The 24759-nt window shown below is 38.5% G+C and overlaps 1 protein-coding gene and 1 pseudogene across 1 annotated transcript; one reads left to right on the top strand and one right to left on the bottom strand.

Moving 5' to 3' along the window:
• Positions 1-4182: 4182 nt before the first annotated feature.
• Positions 4183-4885, bottom strand: LOC149537941 (UBP1-associated protein 2C-like). The gene is made up of 2 exons (XM_089802399.1): positions 4821-4885; positions 4183-4735 (listed from the first exon to the last, which is right to left on the bottom strand). Exons 1-2 carry the CDS (start codon positions 4883-4885, stop codon positions 4183-4185), a joined length of 618 nt encoding a protein of 205 aa, XP_089658525.1.
• LOC149537940 (ultraviolet-B receptor UVR8-like) overlaps positions 4884-24759 on the top strand; it is a 46476-nt pseudogene continuing 26600 nt past the window's right edge.

Genomic DNA, 24759 nt, shown 5'->3' with positions numbered 1-24759 from the left:
CCTTGTAAATAGATTATATCTTCGAATCTCAATACTCAAAGTGATCCTCAAAACTCAATCTTCCAAATTTGGCCCTAAGCCACAAATAGTCGCCCTGATGAAATGACCGAATGTCACCTCCAATCTGCAATAATTCAGATGATATTTCACACCCTCAAAATTGCGTACCAATTGAGAGTTATCGTTCTCAATGGCCAACTGTGACAATTGTAGAAACCCTAGGTTCCACAAATGCACCTGTGATTGAATCACAATCTGAAACACAAAGAGAGATAATCAACTGCCTTATTCGAATGGAGCCCCCGGGGTGCCTATTTATTCTTTTTTCTCCATCCTCTCCAGAGACTTCTAGAACATTTTTTGATCTTATCCCTCAAGTGACTTTATTAAATATTTTTATAATCCAAGTCACTTTATTAAATATAAAGTTATATTTTAATAACTATTTATTTAATTAAAATAATTAATTAGTCGTCCTTGGACAACCAGTATTAATTAAATTAATTAAATTGAACTGTCATCAAAAATTGGGGACATGACAGTCCGCCCTTCCTGAAATTGCTTGTCCCCAAGCAATGGCTGAACCATGAACCAATCAGTCTTCCTGGATCCCAAATGTAAATCTGTGTATCATCCCAATCCTTACCATACTCTTGTGGAGAAATCATCAATACCAGTATCTGAGAAATTGTACTCAACATCCAAACAACTGACAATTCTGATGAAATCATCTGAAAACCAACTGTAGATGTTAGTAGAAGAAACCATTCTGCGGAACTCAAGCCAACTGAAACATCAACTCTATCAAAACTCAAGCCCCCGTTAGAAAGACACTTGCACCCAACTGCACTGTAGATATGACAACAGCTATAGGTACCTGAATTACTGCCAGCAAATCCAATCTCTGAAAAACTACTCCGGGCGTGTCGATGCGGCAAGCCGAGTAACTTGCTACTACCAGTTTTATCCTCAAAAGATGGTGCCAATCTATCCCCTAATGGATGATAAGAAACTGGAGCCAATCTACATCTGCGTGAAATAAAATCTTCTACCTCTGTGTCAAAAGAGAAATGATGAGCGTACCCTACCGTATAATGCCGATAAGAACCTCCAAATTCTGCTGCTAGCTCATCATCACTGAACTGGTAATCAATATATGGCTCTAGTCTCTGACTCCGAGTGACTGTAGGCTGGATAGGATCCCGTGCATTTTTCTCAACAAACCCCTCCTCGAGATCCCTGTGAGGTAGCATAGTAGAAAAGACCCCTATAATCTTTTCAACCAATCTGCAAATAACACTAGTATCATGGATGAGAACACCTTCTGTCACTTTATACGGGTCCAAATGAACACATGCACTATCCAACAAATACTCCATGAACGGTTTAGTGCAGTAAAAATTATATGAAGAAGCATCAATATACTTCCCTGCACACCACAACTGATCCTCCTGTGAAGGTGGCATACCCCACTGTACCACACTATCAACTAACTGAGAAGAATCAATCTGGAAACTTGACTCTACCGGTATCCCGAACTCATTAAGACCAACTTCTTCCAAACCGTGAACATGTATGTCAGTCTCAACAATAAGCTCCTCAAAAGCTACTGTAGGAGTGTACTTACCGTCATCTACCTCATTAGACAAATGAACTGGGTCTGGGGCTGGTTTTGACCGCAAATGCTCCAACTCCACGGTCACCTCCTTCAACTGAAACTGCGACTTCTGTAGATCCCGCTGTGTGTCCTCTAACGCCTCAGTAGTCGCTATGAGCTCTTGGGAAAGTTCACTCACCTCCTCTTCACGATCCAAGAGTGCCTCATATGCTGTACTCCCCCACTCAACCAAGTGATCACGGTCGGCTACCAATCGTAAATAATCCTGCTTCAAAATTCGAATAGCTTCGCGCAAGGCGTGAATCTCTGCCAAAGAAAAGTAACCACCGTTGGACTCATCTGTCATAGAAGAACCCCAACCAGTAATAGCCAACAACTGACGAGCAGTATCAAAATGCTCACAAGCGATAGCAATGTCTCGCTCACTAACTTTCAACTAGCTGATCACATGATGGCTCTGGCTAGACTGTCTTCTATAAACTCCCTCTGACACATTGTCTAGAGGAGTGTCTTCAAAGATACTGGTCTCTGGATTATTTGCATCCATATTTTTCGAATCAACTTCAAAACTCATATCAACATCCAGAGTGTCAAAATCTATAGTTCTGCTGTCAAGCTCTTCTATACCTAAAGAAACTGTCAAGGAATCTGAATCTTCAAAACTGTTCACTTCATTCTCCCGGATGTCATCAAGGTCAAAATGATCCTGGGACTCATCTGTACATGCTTCGAAATATGAAAAACCTTCAACACCTTTCAGCAAGGATGGTTGACTGGAAATATGAACCAAACCCAACAACGGTGCATAAAAACTAATACCAACATCGGATGTTCTGCTGGCACAAGGAAAGATAACACCGTATATTCTGCTAATCAAATCCATGATAGTACTCAAACAATCATGGCTATCATAAAGTGCTAAAGATCTTCGGTTGACTGAATCCCAAATGCTGCTGAAACATTCCCGAATCCATATGCAAGAAACAACTAGTAACTCAAGCAAACTACTTACCTGAGTAATGTGACCAATACCAGCTAACTTCACATACCTGTCTGCCATGGTCCTTGTATCCTGGATGTGAATGCAAGATGAACTCGTAACATTATCAGCTACCATATATGATCTGTCTGCTGCAGGGAGCTGAATGTCAGGCATGTAAGATGAAACTAAGCCCAGCTCCACGCCATGCTCATTTCTATGCCTCTCCCAGTCCTATAATGCCAAAGTTGCTCGAGTGTCCTCAAGCTCGCAAGAAAGCTTGACAACTTCCTCCTCCTTCCTCCTCAAGGCATCTAAATAGTCTTTGGAAAGGCTTAGAAGATGGTCACGATCTGATAGAAGATGTAAATAGCTCAACTTCGTCGTTCCCATTCCTTCACCAATTGCATGTAAGTCACAGCAGGAAGAATTTGCCTGAACTCCCTTATATCTTCCTCGTAACTGAATCATCTAGATGTGCGCTTCTAACATCTCCCGCATCTTGTCATGATGAGATAAAGAAGCCACAATACTATCTTTGCTTACCTTCAGCTGGCTGGACAAATCTTGTGAAGTACTGCCATTCTCATCCTCATGTGATGAAGCCTCTAACTGAGCCTGGTACTCTCTCTCAGCAAAATCATGAATGCTCGATGTCTGCTCATTCCCACCAGGTATCTCATCATCATGCACAATGACATCTTCATCGTCATCTGAACTCACTTCACTGAAATCATTGCTTGTCGAAACCAAACTACCTTGAGCTGAGACATCACCCTGGGAAAGCTTGTATTCAATTGTCTCAACTTGAGTGTCAAGTTGACAGTTACTATCCATCAGCGTAATATCCTTCACCACTTCTTCCTGTGACCGAACTGAAACCTCTGACCGGTTGCACACTTGTTCCTCGAATTCCTCATTAAGGTTCCTAGTAGCATCTCTCATTGTATCAGTCAACGCTTTGTGAGAAGATTTGTCAAGATGAAATCCAGTTGATTTATTCACCTTAGCTGGGATGGATAGCCTGTCAATCATATGGCGGTGCTTAACCAACAGTTCAGACATGTTATGTTTGATTTTTCTGAGCTCGTCCTGAATACCTGAATAGTCCTCCTTTCCACACTTCCGACTCTGAATACTGCGTCTATTACTTGTCTGAGATTGTGTCCTTGGAGACTTTGTGCTGTACCTGTCCATCTTGGTTGAAGTAGAGTGCTTATCACTCATGTAAGTCGGTTCTCACCCCACAGGATGGCAAGAAAACCGCTCTGATACCACTGTAATAACCCTGACAGGTTATTGCTTTCTCCAGCACCAAAAAAACTCTTTATACTTCAGCTCTGATACCATTGAAATATCCCCGACAGGATTATAGCTTCTTAGACACCAAAATACTAAAACTTCAAGAGTTTGACATTTCGTCAAACAGTATGCACAGGAGAGTATCTCAAATAATAGATGTACAAGCAGTAGATAATAATGCCAATGGTGTCCAGAAAACAAATCAATGTTTCATAATCCAATAAGCAACAATGAACCGGACTATATAGGAATAAAAACCTGAGGTTGCCGACTCCATCAATGATTATGAAGGCTTGTTGTCAGAATATGGTGTTGGCTGAACAGCATATGCAGATAGACCTGGAGGATATGTCGAGTAACCAATTGGTAGGGGTGCAGAAGCTGGTGCCTGTGGTACTGACCTATGATATGACATCATACTTGGATATTCAGCTGCATAACCTATCTGAATTTGTGGAAGTGGCTGTGCTTGTGGAGATGCTGTAGGTTGTGGTGCCGGTTTCTCCTTCTGACCCTCGGCTGCAAGTTTTGCATTAACCCCTCTACCATCGATGGTTTGGTTTGGTTCCTTCAGAGCCCGCTTTGCAGCTTCCACAGTCTTAAAAGTCACAAATGCAAATTCCCTGGATTTGTTTGTACTCTTATCATATGCAACTGAACCTTCCTCAATCTCTCCATACTTTGAAAATACTTCCAGCAGTTTGTCAGTAGTTGTGTCATATGAAAGACCACCAATATAAAGCTTCCTCTGTGAGAGATCACCAGTTTGACCAGGACTTGAATTTGCTGCTGCCGCTAAATTGGATATAGTATTCCAACCCTCACATTTCTCAATACTGAGATACCGATCATAGTGAATGCACCCCCAGCATTTGCGGAACCAAGGTTGCCCTGAATCTGACTGTTGACTGTCTTAACCACTAGTCCAAGGTGAATCGCTCTTGTTTGTAATCCGCAGAATGGCGCTCGTCTAATATCTGGGTCATGGCAAATCGTGCAGTCGTCTTGAACTCCCTTCCTGATCGGGATCTTGTTATTGTCATTAAATTGCTGCCGAAGACAGAGGGTTTCCGAACTGCCAATCTTCTAGCGGTACCACGCTGGTCTTAATGTTATAATGAGGGAGGCCGCCCTGCCGGATGTCAAAGCTCTTACATGCTTTGCAACTGAATTGGATTATTAATCACCTTCGAATCTTCCTCCATGTATACGGAAATGCTGGCTGGGAGGATTGTCTAGGAAACTTGCCTTCTTCCCTATTCTGTCCAATACTACCACTGATCCTGTGAACCTTGTAAATAGATTATATGTTCGAATCTCAATACTCAAAGTGATCCTCAAAACTCAATCTTCCAAATTTGGCCCTAAGCCACAAATAGTCGCCCTGATGAAATGACCGAATGTCACCTCCAATCTGCAATAATTCAGATGATATTTCACACCCTCAAAATTGCGTACCAATTGAGAGTTATCGTTCTCAATGGCCAACTGTGACAATTGTAGAAACCCTAGGTTCCACAAATGCACCTGTGATTGAATCACAATCTGAAACACAAAGAGAGATAATCAACTGCCTTATTCGAATGGAGCCCCCGGGGTGCCTATTTATTCTTTTTTCTCCATCCTCTCCAGAGACTTCTAGAACATTTTTTGATCTTATCCCTCAAGTGACTTTATTAAATATTTTTATAATCCAAGTCACTTTATTAAATATAAAGTTATCTTTTAATAACTATTTATTTAATTAAAATAATTAATTAGTCGTCCTTGGACAACCAGTATTAATTAAATTAATTAAATCGAACTGTCACCAAAAATTGGGGACATGACATACTTGGTCCTTAAAATAAAAAGAGTTAGCTATCAAGGATGCCACTAGTTCTACCCTAAGTCCTAAAGATTCAAATTTTAATTTGAGTTCAACTATCATAAAATTCTAATGAAATTGAGCAAGGATTTTTTAATTTATTTTTAAAATGAAATTTTTTTTTTTTCTTTTTTTTTTTTTTTGTGTGTGTGTGTGATCAAAATAGAAAGGAAAAAAATTTGTTGAAAGTCTAATTTCACAGATGAAATTGGACTTACCCCATGATTTAATCTACCTACATAGAATATGAACACATCATAGCGAAAAAATATAATTTATATTTATAGATTAATATTTATTTGAATATTTAATTTGTAAGTAATAAAGATATTTAGAATAATATTTTAACTATTTCAATAAAATGCATAGATTTATAATTATAGAAAAATATTTTAACTATTTATATAAAAAATATTAATGTATAAAATATAGATTTAATTTTTTTTATTGAATATTTAGATGGAGATGTATAAAAATATTCTATAAATGTATTATTATAAGATGTATATTTTTTACTTTAAAAATCTATGGATATATATTATATAGAATAACATTAATCTAGAAATATTTTGATAAAATTATAATTAAAAATATTAATATATTAGAAATGAAATTTATTTTTAACTTAATATTTGTTTGGAATATTAGGGTATGTGTAGGATCATGGTGTACCAAACTATGGCCTTAAGTGGCAGTGAAAAATTAGCAAATCAGGGTTATGTCAACTTGACACATAATTTTGAAGTGGTTGTGGACTTTATATCAAAAAGTTGTAAAAAAAAAATCTGTAGGAAAGTGAATGTAGTTTCTAAAATACTAGGCCTTATCAGGAGAAAAAAATAATTGATTGGTCAAAAGTTTGAATTTTAATGCAGTACTACAAAAATTTTAGAGCAAAAATAAAAAGTAGGTGTATGTCTAACCACCTTAATCAAAATAAAATTATAATATTTTTAAAATATAATTATAGATATGAAAAGTAGACTCATGCCCAGATGTGATGCATATTTTTTGATAGTTTTATTCCAAATAAATAATTAAATATGAATTTTCTACAAAAAAAATTTTGAAAAGAAAAAGTCTTGTGTCTGACCACCTTTACTAATAAAAAATTTTACCAAATTTAATTTAATTTTTTTTCCTTAAACTAGGCAAAGCATAGAATGTGACACAAATTTTAGATTTAAAAAATGTTATACCGTTTGAAAGTTATAGCTATTTTTCAATCAATATGTCAATCAACACTTTATAATAATCTTCATTGATAATTAACTAATAAATACTTATTGAACTCAGAATTTGACAGAAAGTATATTGATGGAATATTGAGCGAGATATTAAAAAACTCTTTTCGTTTCATTCAATTTTGATCAAAATAACATTGTCAGACGACTACCCGAAGTTTGAGTATCACTAAAACCCTCTTCATACATGTCTTTTGGTTTGACGGGGTAGGCTTGGTAAATACCAAGCCTAATCGGATATCTGATTTCAAATCAGATATATGATTTCAAATCGGATATTCGATATGGCTCAATGAATTTTACTAAAAATTTTGAAATCCCAACCCATTTTGGAGGAAAAATCGAGTTTAAGAGTTATAGCTTATGATTTACAAATTATTTTAGTTATATATATATATATATATATATATATATATATATATATATATATATATATATATATATATATATATATATATATATATATATATATATATGTTATTAATATATATTATTATATTAATATGTGTGTTATTAATATATATATGTATATTATTAATATATATGTACATTATTAAAATATATGTATATTATTAAAATATATGAGTCAAAGGTGGTCATAGGTTGACATATGATCTCCTTTGACCCATTAAATGATGACATATGTACCTAAGGGTCCTAGGACCAATAGGGACATATTAGAATTGTTCATATGGTCAAAGCGGTTCATAGGTTCACCCTATGACCCCCATTGACCCATAAAATGATGATATATGTCCCTAGGTGTCCTAGGACCCCTAGCGACATATTAGAATGGTTAATATGGGTCAAAGGGTGTCATAGGGTGACCTATAACCCCCATTGACCCATTAGAATTGTTCATACGGATCACCCTATGACCCCCTTTGACCCATTAAATGACAACATATGTCACTAGGGGTCGTAGGACACCTAGGAACATATTAGAATTGTTCATATGGGTCAAAGGGGGTCATAAAGTGACCTATGACCCCCTTTGACCCATTAAATCAAGACATATGTCCCTAGGGGTCCTAGGAACCCTAGGGACGTATTAGAATTGTTCATATGGGTCAAAGGGGGTCATAGGGTGACCTATAACCCCTTTTGACCCATTAAATGATGACATATGTAGAATTGTTCATATGGGTCAACGAGGGTCATAGGTCACCCTATGACCCCTTTTGACTCATTAAATGATGACATATGTCCCTAGGGGTCCTAGAACACTTAGAGACATATTAGAATTGTTCATATGAGTCAAAGGCGATCATAGGCTAACGTATGACACCCTTTGACCCATTACATGACGACATATGTCCCTAGGGGTCCTAAGACCCCTAGAGACATATTAGAATGGTTAATATGGGTCAAAGGGGGTCATAGGTTGACCTATGACCCCCTTTGACCCATTAAATGATGACATATGTCCCTAGGGGTCCTAGGACCCCTAAGGACATATTAGAATTGTTCATATGGGTCAAAGGGGGTCATAGGTTGACCTATGACCTCCTTTGACCCATTAAATGACAATATATGTCTTTAGGTGTCCTAGGACCCCTAGGGACATATTAGAATCATTCATATGCATCAAAGAGGGTCATAGGGTGACCTATGACCCCCCACGACCTATTAAATGACGACATATGTCCCTAGGGGTCCTAGCAACCCTAGGGACATATTATAATGGTTAATATGGGTCAAAGAGGGTCAGAGGGTGACCTATGACACCATTCGACCCATTAAATGATGACATATCTCCCTAAGGGTCCTAGGATCCCTAGAGACATATTAGAATTGTTCATATGGGTCAAAGGGGCTCTTAAGGTGACCTATGACCCCTTTTAACACATTAAATGACGACATATATTAGAATGGTTAATATGAGTCAAAGGGGGTCATAGGGTGACCTATGGCCCCCTCTGACCCATTAAAGAATGACATATGTCCCTAGGGGTCCTAGGAACCCTAGTGACATATTAGAATTGTTTATATGGGTCAAAAGGGGTCATAGGTTGACCTACGACCTCCTTTGACTCATTAAATAACGACATATGTCCCTAGGGGTCCTAGGACCGCTAGGGACATATTAGAATGGTTCATATCGGTCAAAAGGGGTCATAGGTCACTTTGACCCATAAAATGATAACATATGTCACTTCAAGTCCTAGGGGCCCTTGGGACATATTAGAATTGTTCATATAGGTCAAAGGGGGTCATAGGTTGACCTATGAACCTCTTTGACACATTAAATGATGATATATATCCCTAGGTGTCCTAGGACCCCTAGGGACATATTAGAATCGTTCATATGGGTCAAAGGGGGTCATAGGGTGACCTATGACCCCATTTGACCCATTAAATGATGACATATGTCCTTAAGGTTCTTAGGACCCCTAGGGACATATTAGAACGGTTAATATGGATCAAAGGGGGTCATAGGGTGACCTATGACCCTTTTTGACTCATTAAATGATGACATATGTCCCTAGGGGTCCTAGGACCCCTAGTAACATATTAGAATTGTTCATAGGGGTCAAAGGGGGTCATAGGGTGACCTATGACCCCCTTTAACTCATTAAATGACGACATATGTCCCTAGGGGTCCTAAGACCCCTAGGGACATATTAGAATGGTTAATATGGGTCAAAGGGGCTCATAGGGTGACCTATGACCCCCTTTGACCCTATGACCTCCTTTCACCCATGAAATGATGACATATGTCCCTAGTGGTCCTAGGACCCCTAGGGACATATTAGAATGGTTCAAAGGGGGTCATAACTTGACCTATGACCCCCTTTGACTCATTAAATGATGGCATATGTCCCTGGGCATCCTAAGACCCCTAGGGATATGTTATAATTGTTCATATGGGTCAAAGAGGGTGATAGGTTGACCTATGACCCCCTTTGACCTATTAAATGATGATATATGTCCCTAAGTATCTTAGAACCCCTGACATATTAGAATCGTTCATATGGGTCAAAAGAGGTCATAGGGTGATCTATAACCCCCCACGACTCACTAAATAACAACATATGTCTCCAGGGGTCTTAGAACCTCTAGGGACATATTATAATGGTTAATATGGGTCATAAGGTGACCTATGAACCCCCACAACTCATTAAATGATGACATATGTCCCTAGGGATCCTAGTACCCCTAGCGACATATTAGAATTGTTCATATGGATCAAAGGTGGTCATAGGGTGACATATGACTCGCTTTGACCTATTAAATGACGACATATGTCCCTAGGGGTCCTTGGACCCCTAGGGACATATTAGAATGGTTAATATGAGTCAAAGGGGGTCATAGGGTGACCTATGACCCCCTTTGACCCATTAAATGATGACATATGTCCCTAGGGGTCCTAGGACCTCGAGAAACATATTAGAATGGTTAATATGAGTCAAAGGGGGTCATATGGTGACCTATGACACAATTTGACCCATTAAATGATGACATATATTACAATTGTTCATATTGGTTAAAGGGGGTCATAGGTTGACCTATGACTCCCCTTGACCCATTAAATGATGACATATTTAATTGGTCAAAGGGGGTCATAGGGTGACCTATGCCCCTTTTGACGCATTAAATGATGACATATGTCCCTAGCGGTCCTAGAAAACTTACGGACATATTAGAATTGTTCATATGGGTCAAAAGGGTTCATAGGTTGACCTATAACCACCTTTGATCCATTAAATGATGATATATGTCTCTAGGTGTCCTAGGACCACTAGGGACATATTAGAATCATTCATATGAGTCAAAGGGGGTCATAGATCAAAAGATGACGTATGACCCCCCATGACCCATTAAATGACGACATATGTTCCTAGGGGTTCTAAGATCACTAGGGACAAATTAGAATGGTTAATATGGGTCAAAGAGGGTCATAAAGTGACCTATGACACCCTTTGACCCATTAAAAAATAACATATGTTCATAGGCTTCCTGACAAGAATGGTTAATATGGGTCAAAAGGGGTCATAGAGTGACCTATGAACTCGTTTGACCCACTATATGACGACATATATCCCTAGGGGTACTAGGACCCATAGGGACATATTAGAATTGCTCATATGCGTCAAAGGGGGTCATAGGGTGACCTATGACACCCATTGACCCATTAAATGATGACATATGTCCTTAGGGGTCCTAGGACCCCGAGGGACATATTATAATGATTAATATGGGTCAAAGAGGGTCATAGAGTGACCTATGACCCCCTTTGACCCATTAAATGACGAAATATGTCCCTAGGGGTCTTAGGACCACTAGGGACATATTAGAATGGTTAATATGGGTCAAAGGGGGTCATAGCGTGACCTATGACCCTCTTTCACCCATCAAATGACAACATATGTCCCTAGGGGTCCTAGGACCACTAAGGACGTATTAGAATTGTTTATATGGGTGAAAGGGGGTCATAGGGTGACCTATGACCCCCTTTAACCCATTAAACGATGACATATGTCCCTAAGGGTCCTAAGACCCTTAGGGACATATTAGAATTGGTTAATATGGGTCAAAAGAGGTCATAAGTTGACCTATGACCCCTTTTGACCCATTAAATGATGACATATGTTCCTAAGGGTACTATGACACTTAGGGACATATTAGAATTGTTCAGATGGGTCAAAAGGGGTCATAGGTTGACCTATGACCCCCTTTGACTGATTAAATAACAATATATGTCCCTAGGTATCCTAAGAGCCCTAGGAACATATTAGAATTGTCCATATGGGTCAAAAGGGGTCATAGGGTGACTTATAACCCCCCACGACCCACTAAATGACAACATATGTCCCTAGAGGTCCTAGGACCCCTAGGGACATTATAATGGTTAATATGAGTCAAAGAGGTTCATAAGGTAACCCATGACTCCCCACGATCTATTAAATAATGGCATGCATCCCTAGGGTTCTTAAGACCCCTAGGGAGATATTAGAATTGTTTATATGGGTCAAAAGAGGTCATAGAGTGACCAATGACCCCTTTTGACCCATTAAATGATAACATATGTCCCTAGGGGTCCTAATACCCCTAGGGCCATACTAGAATGGTTAATATGGGTCAAAGGGGGTCATAGGGTGACCTATCACCCCCTTTGACCCATTAAATGATGACATATGTCCCTAGGGGTCCTAAGATCCCTAGAGACATTAGAGTTGTTCATATGGGTCAAAGGGGGTCATAAGGTGACCAATGACCCCTTTTGACCCATTATATGATGACATATGTCCTTAGGGGTCCTAGGACCCCTATGGACATATTAGAATTGTTCATATGGGTCAAAGTGGTTCATAGGTTGACCTATGACCCCCTTTGACCTATTAAATGATGATATATGTCCCTAAGTGTCCTAAGACCCCTAAGGACATATTAGAATCGTTCATATGAGTCAAAGGGGTTCATAGGTCATAGGATAACCTATGACCCCCAACGGCCCATTAAATGATGAAATATGTCCCTAGGGCTAGGACCCCTAGGGATAGATTAGAATAGTTAATATGGGTCAAAGGGGGTCATAGGATGACCTATGACCCCCTTTGACCCATTAAATGATGACATATGTCCTTAGGGGTCTTGACAACATATGTCCCTACGGGTCCTAGGACCCGTAGGGACATATTAAAATGGTTAATATCGGTCAAAAGGGGTAATAAGGTGACCTATGACCCCATTTGGCCCATTAAATGATGACATATGTCCCTAGGGGTCCTAGAACCCCTAAGGACATATTAAAATTGTTCATGTGTGTCAAACGGGGTCATAGGTCCCATTAAATGATGACATATGTCCCTAAGGGTCCTAGGACCCCTAAGGACATATTATAATGGTTAATATGGGTCAAAGATAGTCATAGAGTGACCTATGACCCTCTTTGACCCATTAAATGATGACATATGTTCTTAGGGGTCCTAGAACCCCTAAGGACATATTAGAATTGTTGATATGGGTCATAGGGGGTCATAGGGTGGCCTATAACCCCTTTCATCCATTAAATAACGACAAATTTCCTTAAGGATTGTAGGACCCCTACGGACATATTAGAATGGTTAATATGGATCAAAGGGGGTTATAGGGTGACCTATGAGCCCATTTGACACATTAAATGACAACATATGTCTCTAGGGGTCCTAGGACCCCTAAGAACATATTAGAATGGTTAATATGAGTCAGAGGGGCACATAGGGTGACCTATGGCCCCCTCTGACCCATTAAAGGATGACATATGTCCTTATGGGTCCTAGGATCCCTAGTGACATATTAGAATTGTTCATATGGGTCAAAGGGGGTCATAGCTTGACCTATTACCCCCTTTGACTCAATAAATGATGACATATGTCCCAAGAGGTCTTAGGACCCCTAGGGACATATTAGAATAGTTCATATGGGTCAAAGGGGGTCATAGGTCACTTTGACCCATAAAATGATGACATATGTCTCTAGGGGTCCTAGGGGCCTTAGGGACGTATTATAATTGTTCATATGGGTCAAAAGGGATCATAGGTTGACATATGAACTCCATTGATACATTAAATTACGATATATGTCGCTAGGTGTGCTAGGACCCCTAGGGACATATTAGAATCATTCGTATGGGTCAAAGGGGGTCATAGGGTGATCTATGACCCCTTTTGACCCATTACATGAAAACATATGTCCCTAAGGGTCCTAGGACCCCTAGGGACATATTAGAACGGTTAATATTACTCAAAGGGGGTCATAGGGTGACCTATGACCCCCTTTGACTCATTAAATGACGACATATGTCCCCAAGGGTCCTAGGACCCCTAGGGACATATTAGAATTGTTCATAGGTGTCAAAGGGGTTCATAGGGTGACCTATAACCCTCTTTGACCCATTAAATGATGACATATGTCCCTAGGGGTCTTAGGACCCCTAAGGACATATTAGAATGGTTAATATGGGTCAAAGGGGGTCATAGAGTGACCTATGACCCACTTTGACCCATTAAATGATGACATATGTTGGAATGGTTTAAAGGAGGTCATAAGTTGACCTATGACCCCCTTTGACCTATTAAATGACGACATATGTCTCTAGACATCCTAGGACCCCTAGGGACATATTAGTATTATTCATATGAGTCAAAGGGGGTCATAGGTTGACCTATGACCTTTTTTGACCCATTAAATAATAATATATATCTTTAAGTGTCCTAGGACCCCTAGGGACATGTTAGACTCGTTCATATGGGTGAAAAGGGGTCATAGGGTGACCTATAACCCTCCACGACCCACTAAATGATGACATATGTCCCTAGGGGTCTTATTACCCCTAGGGACATATTAGAATGGTTAATATGGGTCAAAAAGGGTTATAAGGTGACCTATGACCCCCCATGACCTATTAAATGATGCCATATGTCCCTAGGGGTCCTAGTACCAATAACGACATATTAGAATTGTTCATATGGGTCAAAGGGGGTCATAAGGTTACATATGACCCCTTTTGACACATTAAATGATGACATATGTCCCTATGGGTCCTAAGACCCCTAAGTACATATTAGAATGGTTAATATGGGTCAAAGGGGGTCATAGGGTGACCTATGACCCCCTTTGACCTATTAAATGATGACATATGTCCCTAGGGGTCTTAGAACTCCGAGGAACATATTAGAATGATTAATATGGGTCAAAGGGGGTAATAGGGTGACCTATTACCCACTTTGACCCATTAAATGATAACATATGTCCCTAGGGGTCCTAAGACCCCTAAGGACATATTAGAATTGTTCATATGGGTCATAGGAGGTTATAGAGTGTCTTATGACCCCCTTTCACCCATTAAATGACGACATATGTCCCTAGGGGTCATAGGACCCCTAGAAACATATTAGAATGGTTAATATGGGTCAAAGGGGGTCATAGGGTGACCTATGACCCCCATTGACCCATTAAATAATGATATATCTCCCTAGGGGTCTTAGGACTCCTAGAGACATATTAGAATTGTTCATATGGGTCAAAGGGGGTCATAGGGTGACCTATGACCCTCTTTGACCCATTAAATGATGACATATGTCCATAGGGGTCTTAGGGCCCCTAAAAACATATTAAAATGGTTAATATGGGTCAAAGGGTGTCATAGGTTGACCTATGACCCCCTTTGTCCCATTAAATGATGACATATGTCCTTAGTGGTCCTAAGACCTCTAGGGACATATTAGAGTTGTTCATATGGGTCAAACGGGGTCATAAGTTTACCTATGACCCCTTTTGACCCATTAAATGATGATACATGTACCTAGGTGTGCTAGGACCCCTAGGGACATATTAGAATTGTTCATATGGGTTAAATGGGGTCATAGGTCAAAGAGGGTCATTGGATGACCTATGACCTGTTACAACCCATTAAATGATGACATATGTCCCTAGAGGTTCTAGGAGCCATACAGACATATTAGAATTGTTTATATGGGTTAAAGGGGGTCATAGGTTGACCTATGACTCCCTTTGACCTATTAATTGACGACATATGTCCCTAGGGGCCCTAGGACCCTTAGGGACATATTAGAATTGTTCATATGGGTCAAAGGGGGTCATAGGTCACCCATTAAATGATGACATATGTTCTTAGGAGTCCTAGGACTCTTAGGGATATATTAGAATTGTTCATATGGGTCAAAGGTTGAATGATGACACATATTTTAATGGCTATTGTGGGTTCCTTTGATGCATTAAATGATGATATATGTCCTTAGGGGTCCTAGCACCCCTAGGGACATATTAGAATTGTTCATATGGGTCAAAGGAGGTCATAGGGTGACCTATGACCCCCTTTGACCTATTAAATGATGACATATGTCCCTAGGGTTCTTAGGACCCCTAGGGACATATTAGAATTATTCATATGGGTCAAAGGGGGTCATAGGTCAAGCTCAAATGGAGTCATAGGTCAAGGTCAAAGGGGGCCATAGGTGGACCTATGACCCCTTTTGACCCATTAAATGATGACATATGTCCCTAGGGGTCCTAGAACCCCTAGGGACTTATTAGAATTGTTCATATTGGTCAAAAGGGGTCATAGGGTGACCTATGACCCCCTTTGACCCATTAAATGATGACATATGTCCATAGTAAAGTGGTTAATATGGGTCAAAGGGCGTCATAGGTTGACCTATGACCCCCTTTGACCCATTAAATGAGCACATATGTCCCTAGGGGTCCTTGGACCCCTAGGGACATATTATAATGGTTAATTTGGGTCAAAGAGGTTCATAGGGTGACCTATGACCCCCTTTGACCCATTAAATTACAACATATGTCCTTAGGAGTCCTAAGACTCCGAGGGACGGATTAGAATTGTTCATATGGGTGAAAGGGGGTCATAGGATGACCTATGACCCGCTTTGACCCATTAATTGATGACATATGTAGCATACTATATATATATATATATACGATATTTATATACTATTAATACTATTGTAGCATAATAATAATTATAATAATTTAAATAAACACTAAGTATTAATACTATTATATCTATAGTAATCATAATAATACTATTATATCTATAGTAATCATAATAATACTATTATAGGTATAATAGTAATATTGATACTATATATTAATACTCTTATGCTCTAATAATATATATTAATACTAATAGACCAAAGTCAGTTTCCCTCCAATAATTATTATAATATTAATACTATTATAGCATAGGCCATTTTCCCTTCAAATGTCATTGGAGAGAATTAGATATCCGATTTCAAATTGGATATCCAGTCTGAAATCAGATATCTAATTTTTCCTAGCACCAATTTCCAACATATCCCTGTCCCTACAGACCCGACAACATCACTTTTTCAGTTTTTTTTCACAGGATTTGCAAAATAGTGTGTTTTGGGGCCCAACCAATCGAAAAAAATTCGAAAATATAACCTTAGGTGTTCAAATTTGTCATCTGAATGGGGAGCAACAGTCGTTGAAAGGATAAATGCAAAAAGAAGCTATGCAATGAAGACATTGAGGCATATAGGGAAAGAGACAAAATGGAACATCGAAGAAAAAGACAAGGTATGCTAAATATCAGTCAAGTTGACGATGAATTAGTCCAAGGTGAAATCATAGAGTCAGATAATGAATATGTACAGTTGGAGAATGAAAATGTACCTATTGAAAATGATATTGCCGAAATTGAAAATTTAGAGAATAAAAATTTTGAAGATGAAATGCTACCAAGTCATAATTCAAATTGCATAATTGACCATGTCAAACATGACAATGCATAGGAACCTAATGCACAAGAACATTACATATCTCCTAATTATAATTAACATGAAGCTTCTCAAACACCAAAATGGATAATTGAAATTGATGAAATGATTATTACTAGTTCGAAAGGGAAAAAATCAGAAAGAACCATTCAGTTATGGGCTTCAAGACTATATTAGATGTTTTTCGGTAACAAGATAGTGGTAGAGAAATGTTAGCTTTTCATGCACTTATTAAAGATGCAAAAGATGAGACCTATGCTTTCCAAATTCAAGATTCGTGTCAATAAAAAGTTAGAAAGAAATGTCATTATTGTTAAGAATCTTTTCAGTGCTCTCAATAGCATTGAGAAAAATAGCAGGGAGAAGGATAACAGAGCTGCTCAAAGGGTTATTACAACTTTTTTGGTAAGTCATCACTTGAGAAAGGGTAGATATATGAGACAAACTTGTATTGATTTGAATCTAAACCATACTACTTTGAGAAGAGCACTTAATTGACGGGAGAAAATTGATGATCCTCTTTAAAATGAAACATGGGCATTTTGTGGGAGACTTCCATGTTTTGATAAGAAGCTATCCAATGATGTGAAGTAAGAAATTACACAATTTTGATACCCTAACTCACGAGTATCACCCAATGCTAAAAACATGTTAAAATTGAGAATTGGCATCAGAGACTGCATGCCACATCCTAAATACTATTTGGAAGTAAGTCAAACTATGTTGTTCAAACAATTTAGAGAGAGTCATCTAAGTCTTCGTATATCACAAAGGGCTTTTGAATCTTTGAAGCCATTTTATTGTGTGCCACTCAAAATTCAAAATACATGTTGTTGCAAATATCATGTTGAGTTTTCTATGCACCATGAACTATTACACTCGATCCGTTCTACTTTGCATAGTAAAGAAATGTTGGAGGATTGTGGGGCTAGTGGGCTTTCAAAATCATCAAGAGACTTGCTAGATCAACTTTTATGTCGTAGAGTTGATTGTTGTTCCTTTTATAGAAATGCTTGCTAAAATTAGAAGTGTTCAAAATGTGGTGGCTTATCCAAGTTTGACACATGTTTCCATGAGGGGTGCGAACAAGATCTTGGAAAGACAATAGTGAAAAAAAGGGTATATGAAATAGTGAAATAGACATTGAAGAGTGGGGGTGAGAGCTCTAGATGTGAATTGGTTGGAAAAGATATCAGTGTGGCTAGTTTTATTTCAGATTTCAAGACAAATCTTTTTTACAAGTATGTAAGACATAGTCACAGGTCTCAGTGGTTGGATCAACAATTTAGAATGTGTAAGGAGACTTTTTCCATTGGCACTATTATATTAGTTGTTGATTTTGCTGAGAACTACACATTGCAACCTCAAAATGAGACATAATCTCAATATTACAACTCCATTTAGATTGCTATTTTTGTTCACATAACATATAGACATGCCCCTAATAGTGCGGAAGATAATCGAAAGATTATTAGAGAGTATCTTTTTTATATGAGTGATGATAGATCTCACTCTCATGATTTTGTGCAACATTGTTTCAAGAATTATTTTGATTTCTTACACGAGCATGCAATTTCTATGGATAGACATATCATTTGGTCAGATAACTATACAGGTCAATTCAAGAATGCTCGTATGTTTTATTGGTTGTGTAGGATGAATGTAGAGAGGGGTGCCTCATATTTGGAGTTTTTTTGAGTCTGGCCATGGAAAAAGGGAACATGATGGAGCAGGGACATGCGTAAAGAGAGCTCTAGTTAAGGAGCAACTGAATATTTCAATAGCAAAGCTTCTTGATGCTCGTAGCATTGTTGATTGGTGTAGTTTAGCATTATCATAGGGGGGGACACTTGATATAGTGGTTCACAAGTTCTTTTGGTTGGTTGAGGAAGGGTCCATAGCTAATAGATCCGATTGTGCTACAGTGAGAGACTCATTAAAAATGCATTGATTTCAAAGCTTTGATTCTAGTACATGGACCATTTGGACACAACAACGAGATTGTTTTTGTCCTATTTGTTTTCAGTGTGATTGGGATCATTGTGAGTCAAGTGAGTGGGTAGACACATGGGCTCCACATTATCTTGCTCCATTTTTTATCATACCGTCTATTAGAAATGATGACATGGAAAGTTCACTTGAGCATAACCATCTATCAGATTTACTTCAGCCAGGACATGTCTTTGCATTGGTTGCACTACAGGGGAATGATGAGAAATTCGATTATTGGTTAGCACATTGTGTAAGAGGTAAATAAAAACTTGCACAATCGATCATAGATGATGATGGATTCACATATCCTATTGGTTCAGTGGTTGTTGCTGGAACATGGCTGTGGACATACATGCTTAGAAGGAACAGAATTCCTACATTCAAAGACTATTAGAAGCACAAAATGATTCTCATATATTTACATCTTATTATAGCAAAAAATGTAAAGTTATTAAAGCATCAAGGAAGACCAAAAGTAAAAGAACTTTTTACTATTGCTAATGATGATCATGAAGCCCTGTTGGAGACCCTAAAATAGAGAGAGGACCTTATTAGAACACTCGACTAGGTATATTTACTTCTTATGTTATTTTCTTCATAATCATATTTGCATATGATACAAGGCTATAAGGACAATTTTAACAGCATTTATAACTATATCAAAGATAATTGCTTGCGAATATTTTATTACAAGTTTGGCTTTTTCCTTATTTGAAATAAAGCTGAAATTATGATTATTAAAACTATTTTTATCAAACTAATCAAATAAGAAAAATCTAGAAAGTACAGATGAACAATTAGAATACTATGTGATTTGAATTTTTAAAAAATTTGATGTATTTCTTCCCAAATTTAATTTGAAAAAGATTCATTATTGCAATTGTCTATAGTTTTTTGGGCCTTATTGAAATGACCATGTCCATGACATGTATGACACTCAAATGGGATTTTCTCATAGTTTATTTTTTGAGTGAGGACTACATCTTCTAGTCTTAGTCTAAGTTTATGGCTTCACAGAGACCTTTAACTAGATCTAATTCCTAAAATCTAGTAATAGGATAGTATCTCTATAGAGGTCTTGATAAAGTTGCGAAGATTCCAATCTTGTTAATTTTATTGTGAGTTTTATTCCACTATAACATGCAGATTCAAATAATTAATGAAACACCAAACATTCAATACTCTCTTGATATAAGGTTATCTCTCATGCTAATATTGCTAACTAAGATCATGAAATGATTTTAAGATTCCTTTAATTGTGGATGTTCACTTAGTGAAATAATGTGATTTTCTAGTAATCACTTGGGTGACTTACACGATTGAGTTGAATACTTTCACTAAATCACCACACAAGGCACTCCTACCATCAGCAAGAGGCTAATGATCTAGTTTATATTTGAATTGAGCAAGTGCAGCCATAATTATTTCATCCAAAAAAACTAATACTAAACAACATGAAATGAAATTTAAAGCTAAGTGAGGAAATAAGGATAATTATGCAATAATGCAAACTTGATGCATGACATCATGGGTTCTTTGGCAATCCTGCATTCTAGCAAGGTGGTTGGTGAGTGCTCCCATAGAATCATTCACCCATCCTACCTTGTGTCAAAAGTTGATCACAACAATTTTTCGTGCAATGCACAACAATGAAAAGTAGAGAAAATTTGGCATTTAATTGGCAACAATTCTCCAACAGCCTTGGTTTACAAATGAGAGGGTTGGGGATTTAAATAGGAGCCCCAATTATAATGAACTAACAAGATTGATTTGAAAACAATGATCTGGATTAATCCATTACAAGCTCTAATTAGGGGAACCAAAAATAGCCAAAAAAATAAGCCAGTGAAAAACATTCAATCACCCAAGGACCAATAAGAAACAAGGAAGCCACCTAGTCATCATTCAACTTATCATCCAAGATATATACTCCTTTCTTCCTCTCCCTTTTAGCAAAACCAATGAACTTGAACAAAATTTCACTAAGTTCCTCCATTTCAATGCTTGGAAGCCTGTTATGTTGTGACTCTATGACCTCTAACTTCTCCATGTAATCTTTATCTTAATTCCACCTCCTTATTCTTATGAATTTGTTATCATTCTAGGACTTCTTTCTTTTGGATAGGTGGACTTCACGATGCTTGAACCCTTGATATTTCCACCTTCATCATTTGAAATTATTCTTTTTCATCTTCATCTTTGGGTTTGATCCTTGGAGCAATCCCTTGCATGCATTAACATCTTCCATGGCATATTAAATCTATTTCCTTGCACAACTTGATCATCATTGGGATCACTGCGTTGATGGGAATCTTATCCTTGCATTCTTTTTTTCCCTCAACCTCAAACTTTGATTTATGTCATTTTTCATGCTCCTAAGCCCACTTTGGTGGTAGATCCTCGAATATTCTTGGTGTACTTGTTTGATCCTTACAAAAAATTGATGTAAATAGAGACAGGTTGATCTCCTTGTAAGATAGTCTTTGTTCTTCAAACATTTAAGTTTTTGACCAAGTGTAAAGTTGACTTGCACTGGGACACATGAATGCCTATGAATTGAATCCTTGAACTTGTCCATGGACCTCTTTAAATCCAAACTTGTCCCATGTTTTTGACTAGTGAAGGTTTGGTCTTGGGATAATTCCTTCAGCTTGATCCTTGAATTTTCTTTCCTTTGCTCCACTTTCAAAGTGTATTATCTTGAAGTATTTTCCTTTGAACTCAAATGCTTTTGACGAGTCCCCTTTCATTGCTTTCCTTGGCCTTGAGCTTGAACTCGTGTTTCACCTTGCTTCGTTCTCTTCCTTGTGGCTATCCTTGATTTTCCTTAAAGAGGGCAGTGTTTGTGAGTTGATTCATGTTTATGGTGATAAAAAATATATGTCTAAATTTTGAATTAGTCCAAGAAGGTTTTGCATGTGTGAGATTGGTGATGCCCTAGGAACAAGGGTTTTGAGAAGGTGAATTGGGGCATTTGGGGTTAGGGAACCCATAAACTGGTTCTTAGTCTAATAACATTAATGAAATACATGGAACATTAATGCAAAGCACCTAATCATTTTTCTTTTCTTGATGTAATAAGGTCTAGGGATAGATCTAATGACCATCCACATTTGTAATGGACACAAGACCCCATGGTGCAACTATAAGCCTTGGCCATCAATTAGTCCAATAAAGTGGATTTTTGGTAAATTCCATGTTTTTAAGGTAACTCTAGATTTTTAGAACATTATTAGGGTACCTAAGAGTTTGTAGAGTCCATTTTCAATCAAATTTTCAATAAAACTTGTCTTAGCACAAAAATTGCAAAAAGTTGCTTAGCAACTTTTGCAATTTTCTTGACAACTTTTCAAACTCTAACTTCTAATAGCTAGAACTGTTCAAATCGTCAGTGCCATTAGCTTTGAGTGGGTGGGTGAACACTAGTGACACTTTTGTTCTAGCCATGGAGACCATCCATCATCCACAGCCACCCCGTACTGAGGAGTCCCAAAGGTTCTCTAAGTGCATTTTGAGGTCGATCTTTTGAGGGTCATAACTCAGAGCTCGTGAGGGCTATCGATGAACTGTTGAATGCTACAAGATGGTGATGTTGAGGCCTAAAATAAACTATATCATTTTTGAGAGATCACATTTTGTTTGGATTTGGCATAGCGATCTCGCTCGATGCCAAAACTCGTAGTGTGCCTCAGTTCATAGGTGCACCACAATGTAAATTTGAAACCGCTGATCTTGGCATCGAATCATTAGCACCATTAGCTCTGGGTGGGTGGGTGAACCCTAGTGACACCCTTATTCTTTCCATGGAGACCATCCATCGTCCATGACCACCTCGTACTGAGGAGTTCCCAAGGTTCTCTAAGTGAGTTTTGAGGTTGATCTTCTGAGGGTCATAACTTAGAGCTCATGAGGGCTATCGATCAACTGTCAAATGCTATAGGATGATGATGTTGAGGTCTAAAATAACCTATCTCATTTTTGAGAGATCACATTTTGTTTGGATTTGGCACAGTGATCTCGCTCGATGCCAAAACTTGCAGTGTGCCTCAGTTCATAGGTGCACCACAACATAACTTTGAAACCGCTAATTTTGGCATTGAATTTTCAGTTCCATTAGCTCCAGGTGGATGGGTGAACCCTAGTAACACCCTTGTTTTGGCCACAGAGACCATCCATTGTCCGCGACCACCCCATACTGAGGAGTCCCTAAGTTTCTCTAAGTGTGTTTTGGGTCGATCTTCCGAGAGTCATAACTCGAAGCTCCCAAGGGCTATCAATGAACTATTTAATGTTATAGGACAGTGATGTTGAGGCCTAAAATAACATATCTCATTTTTGAGAGATCACATTTCATTTGGATTCGGCACAACGATCTCGCTCGATGCCAAAACTCGCTGTGTGCCTCAGTTCATAGGTGCACCACAGCATAACTTTGAAATTGCTGATCTTGACATTGAATTGTCAGTGCCATTAGCTCTAGGTGGTAAGGTGAACCCTAGTGATGCCCTTGTTCTGGCCATGGAGACCATCCATCATCCGTGGCCACCCTATACTGAGGAGTCCCCAAGGTTCTCTAAGTGCATTTTGAGGTCGATCTTCTTAGGGTCATAACTTGAAGCTCATGAGGGCTATCAATGAACTATTGAATGCTACAGGATGGTGATGTTGAGGCCTAAAATAACCTATCTCATTTTCAAGAGATCACATTCTGTTTGGATTCAGCACAATGATCTTGGTCGATGCCAAAACTCGCAATGTGCCTCAGTTCATAGGTGCACCACAATGTAAATTTGAAACCACTGATCTTGGCATTGAATCATCAGTGCCATTAGATCTGGGTGGGCGGGTGAACCCTAGTGACACCCTTGTTTCATCCATGGAGACCATCCATCATCTGTGGCCACCCCGTACCGAGGAGTCCCCAAGGTTCTCCAAGTGCATTTTGAGTCGTTCTTTTGAGGGTCATAACTCGGAGCTCGTGAGGGCTATCGATAAACTATTGAATGCTATAAGACAGTGATGTTGAGTCCTAAAATAACCTATCTCATTTTTGAGAGATCACATTCCATTTGGATTTGGCATAATGATCTCGCTCGATGTCAAAACTCGTAGTGTGCCTCAGTTCATAGGTGCACCACAACGTAAATTTGAAATTACTGATCTTGGCATCGAATCATCAGTGCCATTAGCTTTAGGTGGGAGGGTGAACCCTAATGACACCCTTGTTCTGGCCATGGAGACCATCTATTGTCCACAACCACCCCATACTGAGGAGTCCCCAAGGTTCTCTAAGTGCGTTTTGAGGTCAATCTTTTGAGGGTCATAACTCGGAGCTTGTGAGGGCTATCTATCAATTGTCAAATGCTACAAGATGGTGATGTTAAGGCCTAAAATAGCCTATCTCATTTTTGAGAGATCAAATTCTATTTGGATTCGGCATAGCGATCTTGCTCAATGCCAAAACTCACAGTGTACCTCATTTCATAGGTGCA

This window comes from Cupressus sempervirens, chromosome 9, assembly GCF_028749045.1.
Source record: "Cupressus sempervirens isolate cs-2001-9-10 chromosome 9, ASM2874904v1, whole genome shotgun sequence".
NCBI classification, from domain to species: domain Eukaryota; kingdom Viridiplantae; phylum Streptophyta; class Pinopsida; order Cupressales; family Cupressaceae; genus Cupressus; species Cupressus sempervirens.
The sequence above is the reverse complement of the archived record's forward strand: the minus strand, read 5'-3'. Positions and strand labels throughout refer to the sequence as shown.

Bases quoted from the DNA above. Each gene is read 5' to 3' on its own strand.
- LOC149537941 (XM_089802399.1), bottom strand. From the start codon at position 4,885: ATGACCCAGATATTAGACGAGCGCCATTCTGCGGATTACAAACAAGAG. The intron at 4,736-4,820 runs GTGGTTAAGACA...TCGGTATCTCAG, and splicing joins GAGCGATTCACCTTGGACTA to TATTGAGAAATGTGAGGGTT.